The following is a 16,902-nucleotide window of genomic DNA, read 5'->3' as shown; positions in this document are numbered from 1 at the left end:
TTATTTTTGTTGATGCAGCAAAGTGAAAATATTAGTGCGGATGCTCTGACCGGCATGTTGGATTGTTCGTAAGACGAAAGGTTTGTGCGTAAGAGGGGGACAAAAAACGCTGTGGTCCACGTTCGTAAGATGAAAAGTTCATAAAAGAGGGAGTTCATAAACCGGCGGCCCACTGTATATATAATTGTGGGGGGTGGAAACAAGACAAATTTGAGGCAATGTACGCATAGGCATAGACACAAAATAAAAGAATTTCAGGTTTCAATGCTTTATTATTATATTTTTGACACAGCTGAATTTGAATTTGTGGAAAAGCCTAAAAGTCATCATCACTATCACTATCTGACGTCCCAAATAGCTCCTCCCATTCAAATTCCGGATGTCCTGTCCTTTCTGCTCATCGTTTGTGTCATTTTCGGACCCATCCAAATGTTTGAAATGGAGGTCTCCAGAAATGTTTTGTGAAGCCTTCTTTACCCAAGTGACGACCGTGGCGAGAGCAAAATGTGGATGGGTTGCCCGTCACTGTGTTTCTCCCCCCACCTGCTGACATCCATGTATGCTATTATACTGCTCTTGCATTTTTATCTTGAACGGACAAGTCAAGCTGTCTTTTCCTTTTCATAATGGGTCAAATCCTGCCGGAAAAGTGATCCAAGCAGCCTTGTTGTTGACAACAAAAAGGCGATAAGGCGGTGCTTGACGAAAGTGCATTTGAAAGTGCCCTAAAAGAGATTATTACTGTATAAAATTAGAGGTATATATATATAACTATTTTAATCCTTGTAAATGACATATTACTTAATTCACATTCAAATAAAGGTAATTCAAACACAGATATGTGGAGAAAATTGGTCTTGTTTTGAGTAATGCAGATATAAGCCCCCCCCCCCCCCCCCCTCCAATATGGGGGTTGAAAGTGAGGGGAAAAAAAACTCGACTTGTACCCAGAGAAATACAGTAAATGCTAAAGAACATTTATGTAAATTTCTCTTTATTTTTGTGAGGAACTAACAAAAGTGTACTTCTTCGTGCAGTAAAGTAGATATTTTGTCAACTTTACATTTTACAGTCGCTCCATTGAGATGAATGGCTATACAGTAGCCCTTAGAGATCAGTACATCAACACCTCCATGTCAACACACTACCAGCTCCTGCCGCATCTCTTCAGTTATGCTGCCCAGTCTGGTCTACTGGCCCCCCAGCCCCGCAGTCTGTACCCACAATCTCATCCATTAGTGCTGCAGCTGGTTGCAGCAGAGGACCTAGCCCCTCTTGCCACGCCTATGCTCATAGAAGATGGGTGAGTACAGAAGGCCCCACTCTTCTAAACAGTTCCCTGATGACACTATAGCTATATATCATGTACGTAATGTATGGTCTGTACACTTTTCCATTAACTATTGATGACTCAACATTTGCCACTTTTCATAGGCCGCTTCATATGGAACAGGCCCATGAACATAAGTATTTGGCTTAGTTTTCATTAATGTCCTGCACTTAACTTTACTGAAATTTTAGGAATACCGAAATACCAGTGTGCAATATGCAAACATATGTTATGCCTACTTGCTATGTTGTTTTGAATCCATCACTAACCCTAACCCTAACTCCCACAAATTCCAGAACCTTGTATCCAGTCTTAACTGTGTTTTCAAAAGGCAATTTGGCAGGGGGCAAAAAAAGGAAAAAACAAAAAATAATCATCATCACATTCAGGAAAAGGTTGTCTAGCTGGTAATAAATAAATCAACAAATAAATACAATAAAGTCCCAGGGTAAGCAAACAATGACACCTGTTAATGATAATGATTAGGTCAAGCAGTCAAAACATCTTGTGGTTTAAAACAGAAACCATTACCCAAAATTTTAGGACTATAGACTATAGGTAATAGTCACACCTCAATGGTATTTTTCCTTCTGTCTTCACAAGCACAATTCACTTCAAAATTCTACTAAGTGCACTGCAAGGAAGTAAATGATAACAAAACATTCACTTTCGTTGAGTAATATAAATAAGTCAATAATTAATAGCCTCTATTTTGTCTATATTGGGACTTAAAAACCTCTTTCCCAAGAAAGTTCTGGTCACAGGCATGCAAAGCACCGTTAATGCCAACTGAGCAACTGATTTCAATTCTCTGACAAAATAAACAAACAAACAAAAATAAAAAGGTGTCAATAGTAGGTGAAAATTTTCCAAATTTTATGCCCCCTCAATAAGAGCCATATTTCTGTCCATAAATACAGCGTTGTCGATGAACAGAAACATCTTGTTGTTAGGAGGATTTGCACAGGTGTTAATTATCCTTCTCAACTTGATATTTTCATTGTTTTTCCTCCCACCTAAGCTACAAAGTTACACAGGTAGAGCTGTTTGCCTTGCTGTGTCGCCTGGCAGACGAGCTGCTCTTCCGTCAAATCTCATGGATCAAGAAGTTGCCTTTCTTTTGCGAGCTCTCCATTGAAGACTACACCTGCTTGCTCAGCTCCACCTGGCAGGAGCTTATCCTGCTCTCCTGTCTCACAATCTACAGTGCCCAGATCTTCGGTGACCTGGCCAATGTTACGGCCAAGTACACACCATCTGATGACGAGCTGCAGGGGTGAGTGGCTGTAGAAAAGACAGCATGGCCAGACTTCTTTATTCATATATATATATATATATATATATATATATATATATATATACATACACAGTGGGCCCCCGGGTTACGAACTTAATCTGTTCAGCGGCTAGGCTCGTAACTCGAATTGGCCATATGACGGGCAATCCAAACCTGTGTTAATTAGTGAATGCGTGCAACGCATGCAAAAACCTTAGGTAAAAACATCTCAACTTTATACCCTTATTAAAAATTAGTAACATAATCTACTAATACATAATCTACATACATACACATAAATACACAAAGTAAAAAGGACATTTACCTTTGGGGCGACGTGACTTGAGCTGGTGGAGGTGGAGGGGGGCAGAATTTATTTTATTTTTTTCTTAATCGAGAACTTTTCTTAAACGAGAACATATCACCAGCGATTTCCTTCTCTTTAATCCATAATAGAAGAAGCCTCTCCATTTTGTTGCTGACCGAGGTCCGTCCCCTGACAAGGAAATTCTTGCTCTTAGAAGACTTTCTTGCTTTCATAGCTTCCTTGTAATTGAGAATTGCCGAGCTGTTATGGCCATACTCACAAGCAAGGTTAACTATGCGTGCGCCTCCTTCGTAATTATTTTATTATATCCTGCTTCGTTTCTATTGTCGTCATCCTCTTACTTCTTCCTTTACCGCAACTTGAAATTTTAGAAGCCATGTCTAACAGATAAAGTTTGCAAAGTCTTCACAACACACTGACCAGCTCGTGCCATCAGGCTAGATGAGAGCGTTCGGCCAATAGCATATCGGCATTTCTGTGACATGTGAGAAAAGTTGTTTTTGTTGATGCAGCAAGGCGAAAAAAATACTGCGTACACACTGACCGGCATGTTGGATGGTTCGTAAGACGAAAGGTTTGTGCGTAAGAGGGGGACAAAAAAACACCGCGGTTAACGTCGTAAGATGAAAAATACGTAAAACGGGGTTCGCAAACCCGGGGCCCACTGTGTACAGTGCGGCTGAATCAGGGGTGTCAAACACACGGCCCGGTTTAAACTGGCCCACAAGAGAATTTTGTGAAGTACAAAAATGAGTTAAATGAAAAACCCTGAAATGTTTCATTCATGATTAATAGTAATGTTGTACTTGCTTTATTTTGGACAATATAAAAATGAAAATTTAAATTTGATTTTTTTTATTTTGAAAAAAAAAAAAAATATATATATATATATATATATATATATACATATATATATATATATATATATATATATATATATATATATATATATGTACTATATTGTTTTTTTTTCATGTTTTGTCATGTTATTGTCACGGCGGGGCATGGCGAGTTGAGGCAGTGAAGGACGTGGGAAAGGTGGAACTAAAAGGATGCAGGACAGACTGGGATGAGGCTCAAAAGAGGATATTTAATAACAAACGAAAGCAGGGTTGCAAAGGACCAAAAAATACAAAGTACAACCAAAAAACGCAAAACTCAACTTACTGGGGCAACAAGGAACGGGAGGCAGCACGGGAAGGATTGATACAAGGGAACGTGAGGCAAGACAGCGGGGGGAAGACGTATGACAAGGACCAGGCAGCGCGGAAAATAAACAATGACCCGACAAGAAGCGAATGCAAACTGGGAACTTAAATAGACTACTGACTTAACGAGAAGACACGACACAGCTGGGGGAGAGACACGAAAGGCAGGGGAAGCTGGGGATGAGAAGGAGGGCAGGTAAACAGGCAGGTGGACAAGATCAAACTAATGAGACACCGACAGCAAAAGGAGATGCAGGGTGAAACAAAACTTAAAACTAGAACTTGGGAACATGAACAAAACCCAAAGAAAACAACAAACCCCAACCACACATGACAGTTATAGCCCCATTCCAAATTGTATTCAATTGATTTCTTACTTCAAACTTCCACACACAATACCACAATATGTTTTGGGACTTTTTTTCGTTCGTTTTAATTTATTAAAAATAGAAAACTAAGAAATCCCATTTTCATAAGTGTTCACAGCCTTTGTTTAACTTAGCATCCCGATTTTCGGCAATTCTGCCCGTTCATTGCAGTAATGCTTCCGCTCCAATAAGTTGGATGGGACACATATGTGCACAGGCATTTTCAGGTCTCTCCATAGCCGTTTAACCTGATTCAAACCTGGGTTCTGGTTTGACCACTCCTGAACATTCACAGAGTGGTTCTGAGGCCAATCCTTTGAGATTTTGGCTGTCTTTGTCCCACTGAAAAATGAACCGTCACCCAGTCAGTGGTAAAGAGCACTCTGGAGCAGGTTTTCATCTATGATATCACCGTATACTGCTGCATTATTTTTTTCCCTTCAACCCTCACTACTCTGCCAGTTCCTTCTACATGCTATTCCCATAGCATGATGCTGTCTCCATCAAGCTTCGCTGTAGGGATGGTATTGGCCTGGTGATGAGCGGTGCCTGATTTTGTCCACACATGACACCTGACATTCACACCAAAGAATTGAATTCTCTGTCTCATCAGACCAGATTTTTTTTTTCTTGTGGTATGAGAGTCATTCAGGTGCCTTATGGCAAATTCCAGATTCTTGTCTGGCCAGTCTACCATACAGGCCTGATTGGTAGATTGCTTCAAAGAGGGTTTTCTCTCCACAGAGCAGTGCATCTCAGTTATATTTTGCCAAGGCCCCCCTAGGAAAGAGAAAACTTTTGACTATCTATAAAATTTGTAAAAGTACTGTAAACCTGTATCCTTTTTAACATTAACAAAAGAAAAAAAGCAATATAAATCAGCTTTCAACAACTGTTGATTCAGAGTAGTCTAAAAAAAAACAACCAAGTGCATCAAAGTGCCTAAAAAAGAAAAATTTTTGCAATTACATTCCACATGACAAAAACAAAGCCTTTTCCCTGGGGTCCTAGGCTATCACTCAGCTACTCAGGTAAGTCCCAGATGCAAGAATTACACATCTGACTGAAATGTGCACAAATTACATTGATTAAATCAATCATTACAGAATTACAAATGCAACTCATTTAAATACAAAACGTCAATTAGGTGCGAATGCAAATTTATCAATGCAAAAGCTTTGTGTATGCTGACATATACCAAAGAGAAATACCTGGCATAAGGAAAATGCTAAAGAGTTAAACGCATAAAAGGCAGCACTAAATAACGTGCTTAAGATTAGAGCTAACATTAGCTAGCATGTTATCACAGTCACAAGTTGGAGCAACAAACAAAGTAATTTGGGGAATATTATCATAAATGACAACATTCTAAGAAAGAAAGAACAATTTACAGACACTCGTGAGCCAGATTGCACAGAGAGACAGAACAATGTGTGTGTCACCAACAGGGACTACTCCCAACAGTAGCCACACCGTCCTTCCTCAATACAAAATGTAATATCAACAGCAGCCAGAGACAACGCTATAAAAATGAAGATCAAGCAAAATAAACCACATAACAGTAACTGTTAAAGGATAAACTAAATCAGTACTAAAATATTATTATTTTGGGTGTGGCCAATGTGTCTTGGTACCAGTTGATCCATGGAGCGGGCCGCGGACCGGCAGTTGGGGACCACTTATTTATGAATAATAGAGGCCACTGTGCTCACTGGGACATTCAAAAAAGCATACTTTTTTGTGTATCCTTTCCCAAATTTTTGCTTCAAGACAAACTATTCTTGACGGTCTACAGATAATAAGTAATTCCTTTGACTTCATGCTTGGCGTTTGTGCGCTGACTTGGGTGAATGGACGGACGGGCGGGCGGACGGACAGACAGACAGACAGACAGACAGACAGACAGACAGACAGACAGACAGACAGACAGATAGGCCCGCCAGGATGCGCACATAAGGTTACATGCATGACCCATATGGGGCATTCCTCATGTCTGGGGAAAAAAAAAGCAGGTTTGTGCCTTTCCAAGTCATGTCCAATCAATTGAATTTACTGTGGGTGGTCTACAATTAGGCTGAATAAACATCTCAAGGATGATCAGAGGAAAAATGATGCAGCTAAGCTCAATTTTGAGATTCATGGGATACAATTGAAAACATCCTTCTGCATGAACAGACCATCTGATCTGATGTGATGATGAACTGAATCTACATCCACGATATAAATCCACGATGAGGCTATCTGTCTATATGCTAAATACATGCACACAAATACCCAAACATACAAGTCTTTGGTGACCTGGCCATTTTTACAGCCAACACCATCCGAAGAGTTTCAAAGATAGTAGGCATTGAGTCAGTGTTCTCTTGGTATTTTAATTTATTTCATTATTTATTGTTTGAAATAATATTAGATGTGAGACGTGCAGATGTTTTATTGGCTAACCAATATTTTATCAACAATTAAGGTAGACATCACCGCAACAACTCTCCAAGAAAGCCAGACGTTCTGGTCTGTTGGTTCTATATCTTCAAAATGGTTTATAATCCCCCCCCCCCAATCGCTTTGAGGAATATCAATTTGGAATGGAGCCAGTGAAAAGGAGGACTCCCCAGTACAGAGTTGTGGCTAGCATCATCTGTCTGGCATGTGATGTTATGTCTCACTGTTGGTAATAAAGGATGTGTAGGGGTTTGGCTGAGTGTAAATCAAGCTGCAATTATCTGACTTCATGACACATTTTCTCTTAATAAACAGTGCTTCGCCAATGCCTCAGTTAATTGACATGTGTTTTCAAAGTGAATGGGTGATTTAAAGTGGCAGCTTCTATTTCACTGTTACTCTGATTGACTAAGATAAGAACAATTATGTTTGGTGATGTGGATCTTTCGCAAATTGATTTTTACACGCATCCAAATAATGAAATCTTCTTCAATATTTTTCCTCAGTTAGAAAATAAGAACGACTTAAACCTGTTGTGTTTTCGGCATATTTTGTTGAAATAGGCATAACTTTAAATTGCATGTGTTATTTCTCAGTTTCAGTGAGGACGGCATGGAGGTGATGGAGAGGCTAATATATCTTTTTCGCAAATTCCACCAACTGAAGATCAGCAATGAGGAGTACGCCTGTATGAAAGCAATCAACTTTTTAAACCAAGGTGCCAGAGCAAACATTTCATTAGCAAACAAAACAATGCAATATCTTTAAATCTGAAATGCATGACTGCTTTTAAACTGATTCTGAATACGTGCTCATATTTTCTCTAGCACATCAGGTTTTCTTAATAGTAGTAATAATATACTGTGTACTATAGTAACAAATACAGTATTAAATATTAATGAATTAAGACTTAGAATCCCCAACAGGTGGACTGTTTATTTAAAAAAAATATATGCACGACATATTTATACTGTATCTAACTATAAATGACTGGTATGTAATGTGCAAGCTTTTTTTTTACTATAGGGCAAATGAAAATAAACAAATGAATATGTTAAAAAGGAGATGTGCTAGAGAAAAAAAGTGGACATGTTTTAAATATGTATAAGGGACACTTAAAATCATCTCTGATTAAAATTTGCTGTTGACCACTGTTATTATCAGTGTTGAGCAAGTTACTTCAAAACTAATGTACTATTTATGACTTATTACTTTCATTTCAAAGTACTGTTTTTTCCGGACTATATGCCACACTGGTATATAAGACGCAGCAGCAAAAAATTGAGCAAAAAACAACAAAACAAAACAATTTTTGTCACGGATAAACCGCACTGGACTTTAAGGCGCAGGTCATAACATCAGATATTTATGCAAAAAAATGTTATATGGAAGTTTTTAAATTTTTTATAGTTATTTAAAAAAAAATTCATTTCCTGCCAACAGCAACATCTTTTCATTAACAGACTCAACATGCCTGCATATTTAGCACCAACATATTTATGCAAAAGTTGAATAGTGCAGAATTCAGTAGTAGTTCAAACTCAAAATCAATTCTTCGATACCATCTTCTTTTGTCTCCCAATGTTTAATTGCTAGATTATTTTAGTGAACATACTGTACAAACACTTTGCAGATAATTCATGGTTGTTCCATAAATTGACACCTTCAACAGATACACACATTTGCTTAACCGGTGGATTGTCTCCTGATGGCTAGCAAAAAAAAAAACAAAACAACAAAAAAAACAAAAACAAAGATAAGGCGCACTTGACTATAAGACGCAGGGCAGACGTTTAAAAACAGATGGTTTCCAATAGGGCTAACATTAGCAGCTAGCCTACGTCATCGTTATCATGTTTAATGTACTTTTAACATGAGCTTTTGTATGCTTCATGTTGATACACATTGACCACAAGTAATTACGAACTAATTATTAAGAGCAATTGTTCAATGAAAATTAGTGTTAGCTGACTTTATCTTTATTGCTAGTTGTGACAGGGATCTCTCTGACAAGTCAAAATGCTGGAGAATCCACTGCGGAAAGCGGCAGCATATCTTTTACGTGTCACATACTCCTCATCCTAACGTCTAGAGGTGGAAGAGGCATCCCTGAGCGAGTGAATGATCATTTTGCTTGCTTTGTTTTATCTCCACTCTCAATCCTCCGTGTGATTTCTTTTCGCTAATTTACTATGGCTCCACTCTAAATGTTTTTTCAAATTACTGGTGCTATGGTGAAATTAGATGTCTAGCACAAAGTGCCCCTAACTATTATATTTTCTCTGACGAACTGAAAGTAAAGGGCGCATGTCCATCTTGTGTACGTAATGTCCATATTCAAGCTGTCATCTGCTGCTGCCACACTCATCTCTGCTGTACTAGGTAATACGTAATAACAGAAAGTGTTAGAGTTACGTTTGTCATGCATTATTCCCAACACCGTTTGTTATTGCTTTTTTTTTTTTTTAAGCCATACTGTATTCCTCATGTTTGTGTTATGCTTTCGTATCCCTGCAGATATCAGAGGACTGTCAAACACCTCTCAGCTTGAACAGCTGAACAAGCGTTATTGGTATGTGTGTCAGGATTATACTGAGTATAAGTACCCACACCAACCAAAACGTTTTCCTGAGATCATGATGTGTCTGCCAGAGATCCGCTCTATAGCAGGTAAGACCACAATTGCCAAACAATGATTAGTTTCTTTTTAGACATTGGAATCACAACAAGAAATGCCAAAAGATACGGGTCAGGAACCATCGTTTTCATTTTGTGTGATTAGAGTTTGGACAACACTAGTTGTCACTAGGGATGTCCCGATACCACTTTTTTGCCTACCGAGTACGAGTACTGACATTTAAGTACTTGCCGATACCAAGTACCGATACGAGTACTTAATAACACTATAACAACGGTTTTGAAATTGCATTCTTTTTTCAACAATCTTCAACATGTTACTTACAACTACAAGAACTGAAATAATAATTGTGCTGTCTTTACGGACTAAGCCTTTCTTCCTACAAGTCAGAGGTAGGTTCTTCTTTTTGTTCAAAAAATTAAAAAAGTAAAATCAGAAGGCAAGTCATTTGAAATAACTTTTTCAGCAGCAACACAAATGTGGGGGTTATTTCCCAACTCTATCGCTATCGCAATCTCTCAGTGAGAGACCATGCTGACAAGACTGAGTGCTGACTGAGAAGGAGGGCTCACTATGCTGCTTATGCAGCGCTATCAAAGCGGACCGGTAGGGAGTCTCAATCAGACACGTATACAGCCCTCTCTAAGCGGTCACCGAACCCTATATGTTTAATATGCTAATTCACCGAAACCTTACATTTACATTGTCGACCGAGGGGAGGGGGGCTGTCGCAATCTCCTCGACTGAGGAGTGGACCTCTGCGGCGGAGGCAAAAAAAAAATCTGCGGCGGAGGCTCCACCGAAACCCTGAGACCGACTCACCGAACCACTGATCTGGCACGTGTCGCACACAGCACGGCAGCATGTTGATGACGTAATTGTATCGGGTGGACTCAGAGCACGAGTGCGAGTACATAAAATACGCTAGTATCGGGGCGAGTACCGATACCAGTATCGGTATCGGGACAACCCTAGTGGTCACTATTTATTTTTTCCCCTGTCCAAAAAAATCCATGACCAGGTCTCAGCCTAAAGTTGTTTGGTTTTATTATCTATACCTGCGGGGCATGAGGAAAGGGGAAGCTAAAGCAGTTGTGTGTGATTTCAGGGAAGCTGGTCAATGTTCCACTGGAGCAGCTCCCTCTCTTGTTCAAAGCAGTCTTGCACTCCTGCAAATCCAGTCTGACCACCTACAGGACCGGCCCGTCACCCTGTGTGACCGCCTCCTCTGGAAATTAGAGTCCTAACCCTAACCCAACCCTCCCCCTCCCCCCCCCAAGGCGAGGGACTGGTCTCACCTTTAATGAATGTGACAAGCAGCTATTTTTTTTTTTAATGACTTTTTCTTTTTATATTTATTACACGACAGAGCTGAATGTATGCTGATTTACACTGTGCACATGCTTCTGTACAAAACAAATGCTCATAGATGCATTGGTCTTTGGAGTTTACAAGTGTGTATCCAGTTTGCTCATTGTGTCAGTGTTGCCAGTTAGCGGTAGACAAAAAAAAAAAAAAAAACTAAAACAGAGTTTATTTTATTCAGATGGGGGAAGATAGACACGCGTGACAAGTGTTTTGAGACTACCTCAGGAAGATGTTATTGCTATTTTCGTGGTGTTAATAAGGAGTCGCCCAGTCTTATACAAAATTCCAATGGTTGCTTTGGCACCTCACTCAGGGTTTGGATGTTCAAAGGAGCTGTGCAAATCTAACATGAAGAAATGATGTTTTATGACTAGCAAACCATTAGCTACTATAGCTGCATAGACTCTTGGACATTCTGCTAATGGGAGGAGTACCATTCCATGAGTGAAGGTGATAGCCATTAGGATCAGTGGGATCTAATTTGGAAAAGGAGTATACGGGTATTTTTACAATCATAGACTGGGGATATAAGGCTTTATTGCAAGGGTAAGGGAGAATAGCCAGGTTTGCTGTTTTTTTTATTTTGACCAAAGTATTATGCAATTTTTTATTTTATTTTTTTTAAATGCCGATTGATGGGTATGGAGCTGATAGCTCGACAACTTTTCTTGTCAATGAAGGATAAGTACAAGTCATGCATCAATTTTAATTCGAGGGTAGGCCCTCTGATGGGACAGATGAGCAAATTGCCAGATTTCCTCCTAAATGCTGCTACATCTAGACACATATATGCATTCTGCAAATATGATGTTTCATTTGGGAGGAAACTCACAACACGTCAGCAGTTCACGTTCAATAATTTTATGAGCCAGTTGTCACGTAGATACCCTCTGCCCATCAGCCTAGCAAAGACATTTGCTATTACTTTTATCAGGTCCTGTCGAGTCCAATCATGTTTTTGCACACACCCAACACCAGATTAGATTAGACCTGACACACAAACACTTGTCTCAGGTGCTGTCGAACTGGTGCATCGTGAGTTTGATTGGGACGATTGACTCCGCGGACTAGGAAATGAATGTTTATGTGCTGATTCAAGTTCAGCTGCAAAGATTGCCGATAATCATTTTATGATGTGGTGATATGATTTTAATGTGATTGATTTGGTTTCTAGCATCGGCAAGACCTCTGGCCCTTGCTCTCTGTGGCGGATATGCACGTTATTGTCCAAAACGGTGTTTCATATTTGAACTGCTTGAGCGTCCTCTTTTTCGCCTCAGATTTTGAGCAGTTTAATGACGTGCAAAGAAAACAAAATGCAGTAATTGCAACGACTCTCTTTTTTTGCACACGTCGGTGACGTCGGTGACAGAGACCATGACCTTGGCCACTGCCCACCAAGTGTGTTCCTCTCTCAGGTCCCTATTGGCCTGGATCGAAACAGGGTAAAGTGAGTGTTATGTATTGCATTCAGGAGTTACTCCAGCGGCCATGCTGATGTGCTTGTTGTGTTAGTAGAAATAGTATGCTGGACGTAGATGGTCCTCTGTAGGAAAAGGATTCCTCTCGATTTGCTCAACGGTCATCTCGCCCGTTGGTGCGAATGGCAGTGGATTGCATTAGTTTGGCAGTGAAACGCATGGGAAGTGGGTGCAGAGTGGCGAGTGATTGGTCCACTTTTAACATTTGCAACGAGCATGAGGAGAAAATATGTTTCCAGAATGTTCGCTCGTCCCAATGTTGCCGCATGACGCTTTTCCAGGCACATCTCTGGCCTTAACACCGCCACGAGAACAGTGCAGTGTTTCTCTTTCAAATGCTTCATTTCTATTTTCATCTTTTGAGTTTCTTTTTTTTTTTTTTTTACATTTTCATGTACAGTACATATGTAGTTCTTTTAAATGCTTTGGGCTTTTTGTTTTTCTCATGTATTAATTGTCTGTTTTGCGGGGATGGATAAACCCTCATTTTCTGTTTCTTAACTTTTTTGTGGACTTGATTTAAGACCCATTCCCTTGTGCACAGCGGTTTATGAAAGTTTTACTCAGGTTATGTGATGTCAGATATTTTACGCAACACTGCTCACACGTTAGAAACCTCAAATGTATAACTCGATAGTCGAAATCAGGTGTTTTGGGACCGCTTAGGATTCCAAATTGCTATAATGTTTTTTCTGTGTTCCAAGGCAGCGACATTATTTCAGTGTTATTTAGTTATTAAACTATTTGTTTCATCTCAACTCCAGTGGAAGCCATGCAGATAAGTATGTTAATGACGTTTGTTTTTGAGGCAATAGTGTGACAATAATCGTTTGGCCTCATAGAACAATCTTGAAATATCTGTGAATCTTAAAATCAATCGTTTTAAAGTTAACATGCAGATAGCACAGCGATCAATCTCTTCTGTATGGTTGTCGTATGGCAAATTTGGAGTTTGAGAATGAAATTGAGGTTAACCACTCGTTTTCAACACCGAAGCTCAGTGACTTGGAGACATCGAGTGATGAGTCATGTCAAATGCAAAGTACAACTCTTAACTCGGCTGTCGTGTATCAGCAGCTGCAGAGGCCCATCAGCAGAGCAATACTGATGCAGTTGAAGGAGATGAGAAAAGTTCAGGGTGGCCAACAACAGCCGCTACCGACCCCTCTTTTCTCAAAGTAACTTCAGGAATGCATTGAACATCACACACATCTGAGATCTGACTGTGGAAAAAAGATCTGAAGGGAGGGTTTTCCTTTTATGTAAAATCCTGCTACTCAACTCAAATAAGTTGTTTCAACTACCTTACCGCCAATTTCTGTCATAATCTGAAACTCATGATATTTTTTGTCTTTTTATTTAACACAAAGAAAATGTCATTTGCAATATCTGCTGAAACTACCTCTTCATCATCATTTTACTCACACTACAAATAGGTGATTTTTTTTTTTTATGTCTTATTTATTGGGTTCATTGCTTACATTTTCTTTTAGATTGTCGCTTATCTTGCCCAGTGATGTCTGATATATAAAAGTTCTTCAAACCTGATTATTGTAAGTTTTTAAGCATGTTGCTGCATGTTCCTCTCTACCTCACTCTTGCTGCTGTTTGTTTGTTATACACTAATTTTTCCTGACCTCTGGCTGGAATACAACAAATATTTTAATCTCTATTTTCAGGGATCCTTGTTTACACCTCCCCTTTTGTTTCATTTTCTATTAGCGTCATCTTTTGTTTCACATCAGCCATGTTATCATGAATCCAAAACCAAAGATGAAAGAATGTCCATGACAATGTCAGCATACTGATTGTTATTCACGTGAAGCATTCTCGATGTACTCATGCAATCCTTTATTTTCCTGTGTTTACTTTTTTTTTTTTTTTTAACTGTTTGCTATCTTGTGAATGGCGTTTGGTTGACTGTATACATAATTTTCACACATCATCCAGTGTTTTTTTTTTGGGGGGTAATTATTATTAACTTGCTGTTCACCATTCGAGGATTCAAGGTAGCACAAGGGTGTTTATCATATCTGATGCTGCTTGTAATCGATTCTCAATCAGGGAATGTAATTGGGGTCGTGCTGACATCTCCATGTGTTTACATGCTTCCACTCAGTTGAGTGGCCCTGGCACAAGACCACGCGACTTGCGGTTTTATCACTGGGTTTGGACATACAGGCTTCTGAAAAGAGGCTGCAGTGTTACTTGCTGATAATGATATTAACGTCATATAAGGAGAGGTTAATGGAGGATGGCCTCATGGGATGATTATTAGCCTTTCCTCAACCTCTGTGTACATGAGTGCATTGCTCATTTTACTCTGTATTTAAAGCCACAAAGTGTATAACCATTTAATTGTGTCATGTTTTCTCTTAGTGTATGCTTTATATAAAGTGGAAATTGCCAGCCTTATATTGTGGTCGCTCTATCGCCGTGTAAAACGTGTCCAATCCCAGTGATGCAAGATTTTCATAGCCTGTTCTACATGAGCGCAAGATGAGGAGAGTATGGGGCTGAAGTAAAACATATATATATATATATATATATATATGTATATATATATATATATATATATATATATAGATGGATAGATAGATGGATAGATAGATTGATATAGATAAAGATATATATCTCAGGGAATACATTGATTTACACACTGTTGTTTACTGTGAACAGACAATTGAAACTGCTTCGTGTTTTTCTCTTCAGAAATCTTGTCTGCTCTTGTTACTTTAACTACCTGTGAAGAATGTGATCCATTATGTGTTTAAAGCATGTTTAGAATGTGTTAGAAAATAAAAATCAAATAAATGTGAATGTTATGCAAGCATACCCATGTTGTCCTTGATTTTTTTTCAGTTCATTCCATTTATTTTAGTCACAGAAAGGAACGCTAGCAACTGATTGGATGCTGTTCTTATCCAATTTTCTGAGCTTTTTGATAGAGTACGTTTTTAAACAGAAAGTGTACAACTGTAAGCTAATTGGAACTGGAACTTATGTACAGTAGCAATTCAGACCAATAAACGTCTTATATATATCTCACATCAATGCCAAAAACATGTATACTACTACTGGTGTAAAACAAAAAAAAGTTTTGAACTGGGAAGTCTTTTTCTATTTACAAGTTGCAGGAGCATGAAATTGAATTGAAGCCGACTGAAATATATTGTGACACTTACTGAATCGGATTTAATAGGAGAGAAATATTGTAAAGCAAATGTAATGTTTATAATTCTAAAAATAAATTCTAATCTTCATCTTGAAATTTTGAAACCCCAAACAACGGCATTTTGTCAGGATTATGGTTAGATTTGGATTACCAGCAGTGTTGAGGATAGCGCGATGCATTGAAAATGTGTCACTAAAATTTATTGCATCTTGAATGATGATGAAGAAATAAATGGATTTATTTGTTTGAATATTGAAATGTTGTTTGGATTAATTGATTATTTTTTCTCCTTTCTTGTACCGCATAACAGAATTTAAACCCTCAGGCAAATTTAATAGCTTAATGTACAGGAACAGCCTATTAACCTCTTGTGTCCAACAGTGTGACATTCAAGGACAAACCAGTCGTATTTTGAACGGCTCTTCACTGTGAACAATGGGGATCAAGTCCGACTAATCCCAGTGTTTATTTTATGAGTAAAACAATATTTTAAAATATGCAAAAAAAAACATGAAAGAACCAGTCTGAACAGTTGCTTTTAGTTAACAGTTCCCTTAAGGCAGTGTTTCTCAACTATATTTTGCCAGGCCCCCCCCCCAGATGATGCACTGACTATAAATACGATTATTATTGATGAAAATTGTTTAAGTATACCTACACATGTTTCCTTTTTAACATTAACATCAGAAAAACGCAACATAGAGCAACTTTCAACAACTGTTAATTATTTTTATCACGTTTATATGGGTTACAGCTTAGTCCAAAACGGGAAAAAAGAAGCAAGTGTACCAAAGTGCCTGAAACTAAAAGAAAATTATGAAAATTATTACTTTATTGCAATTACATTCCACATGACAAAAACAAAGCCTTTTTCCTGGGATCATCCACACCCCCACTGGCATCAACTCGCGCCCCCCACTATTTGAGAAGCACTTCCTTAAAGGGACAGTGTGCCAGATATAGACTGTTTTTCATTAAAAAAGACCAAATTAAATTATTTTAAATTTCACAAACTTGCAAATGAATGTGTTCGTAATGACCAACAGTATGTTTTAAATATAATCTCAGATCTAGTCATTATTAAATTATATTACATGGGGGTGGCACTTCTCTGGAGGCGGCCATGTTTGTTATAGCAACGGACAATGGTAAATGCAGCACCTCCTGCTGTCTGTCATGAAAAGCGTTCTAAATCTTACACACAATCAAATTTCACTTTTTTTTGTTGTTATAATTTTGGCAAGATAATGTTCCATTGTTGGCTGTGAGGGTGTTTTTTTGCAATGTA

At 38.6% G+C, this 16,902-nt stretch overlaps 1 protein-coding gene across 1 annotated transcript in view; it reads left to right on the top strand.

The window, feature by feature from the left end:
* nr6a1a (nuclear receptor subfamily 6, group A, member 1a) overlaps nucleotides 1-15,274 on the top strand; it is a 146,892-nt gene extending 131,618 nt beyond the window's left edge. Inside the window, exons 6-10 of the mRNA XM_088411640.1 lie at nucleotides 1,073-1,303; nucleotides 2,352-2,606; nucleotides 7,549-7,670; nucleotides 9,470-9,622; nucleotides 10,699-15,274. Of these exons, the coding sequence (XP_088267766.1) occupies nucleotides 1,073-1,303; nucleotides 2,352-2,606; nucleotides 7,549-7,670; nucleotides 9,470-9,622; nucleotides 10,699-10,829 (892 nt within the window). The 3' untranslated portion in view covers nucleotides 10,830-15,274. The remainder of the gene's footprint in view (nucleotides 1-1,072; nucleotides 1,304-2,351; nucleotides 2,607-7,548; nucleotides 7,671-9,469; nucleotides 9,623-10,698) is intronic.
* The last annotated feature ends 1,628 nt before the right edge of the window (nucleotides 15,275-16,902 follow it).

The sequence above is a fragment of the Hippichthys cyanospilos genome, chromosome 1 (assembly GCF_059441005.1).
Source record: "Hippichthys cyanospilos isolate Australia breed blue-spotted pipefish chromosome 1, RoL_Hcya_1.0, whole genome shotgun sequence".
NCBI lineage: Eukaryota > Metazoa > Chordata > Actinopteri > Syngnathiformes > Syngnathidae > Hippichthys > Hippichthys cyanospilos.
Note: the sequence above shows the minus strand (reverse complement) of the source record. Positions and strands in the feature narration are given on the sequence as shown.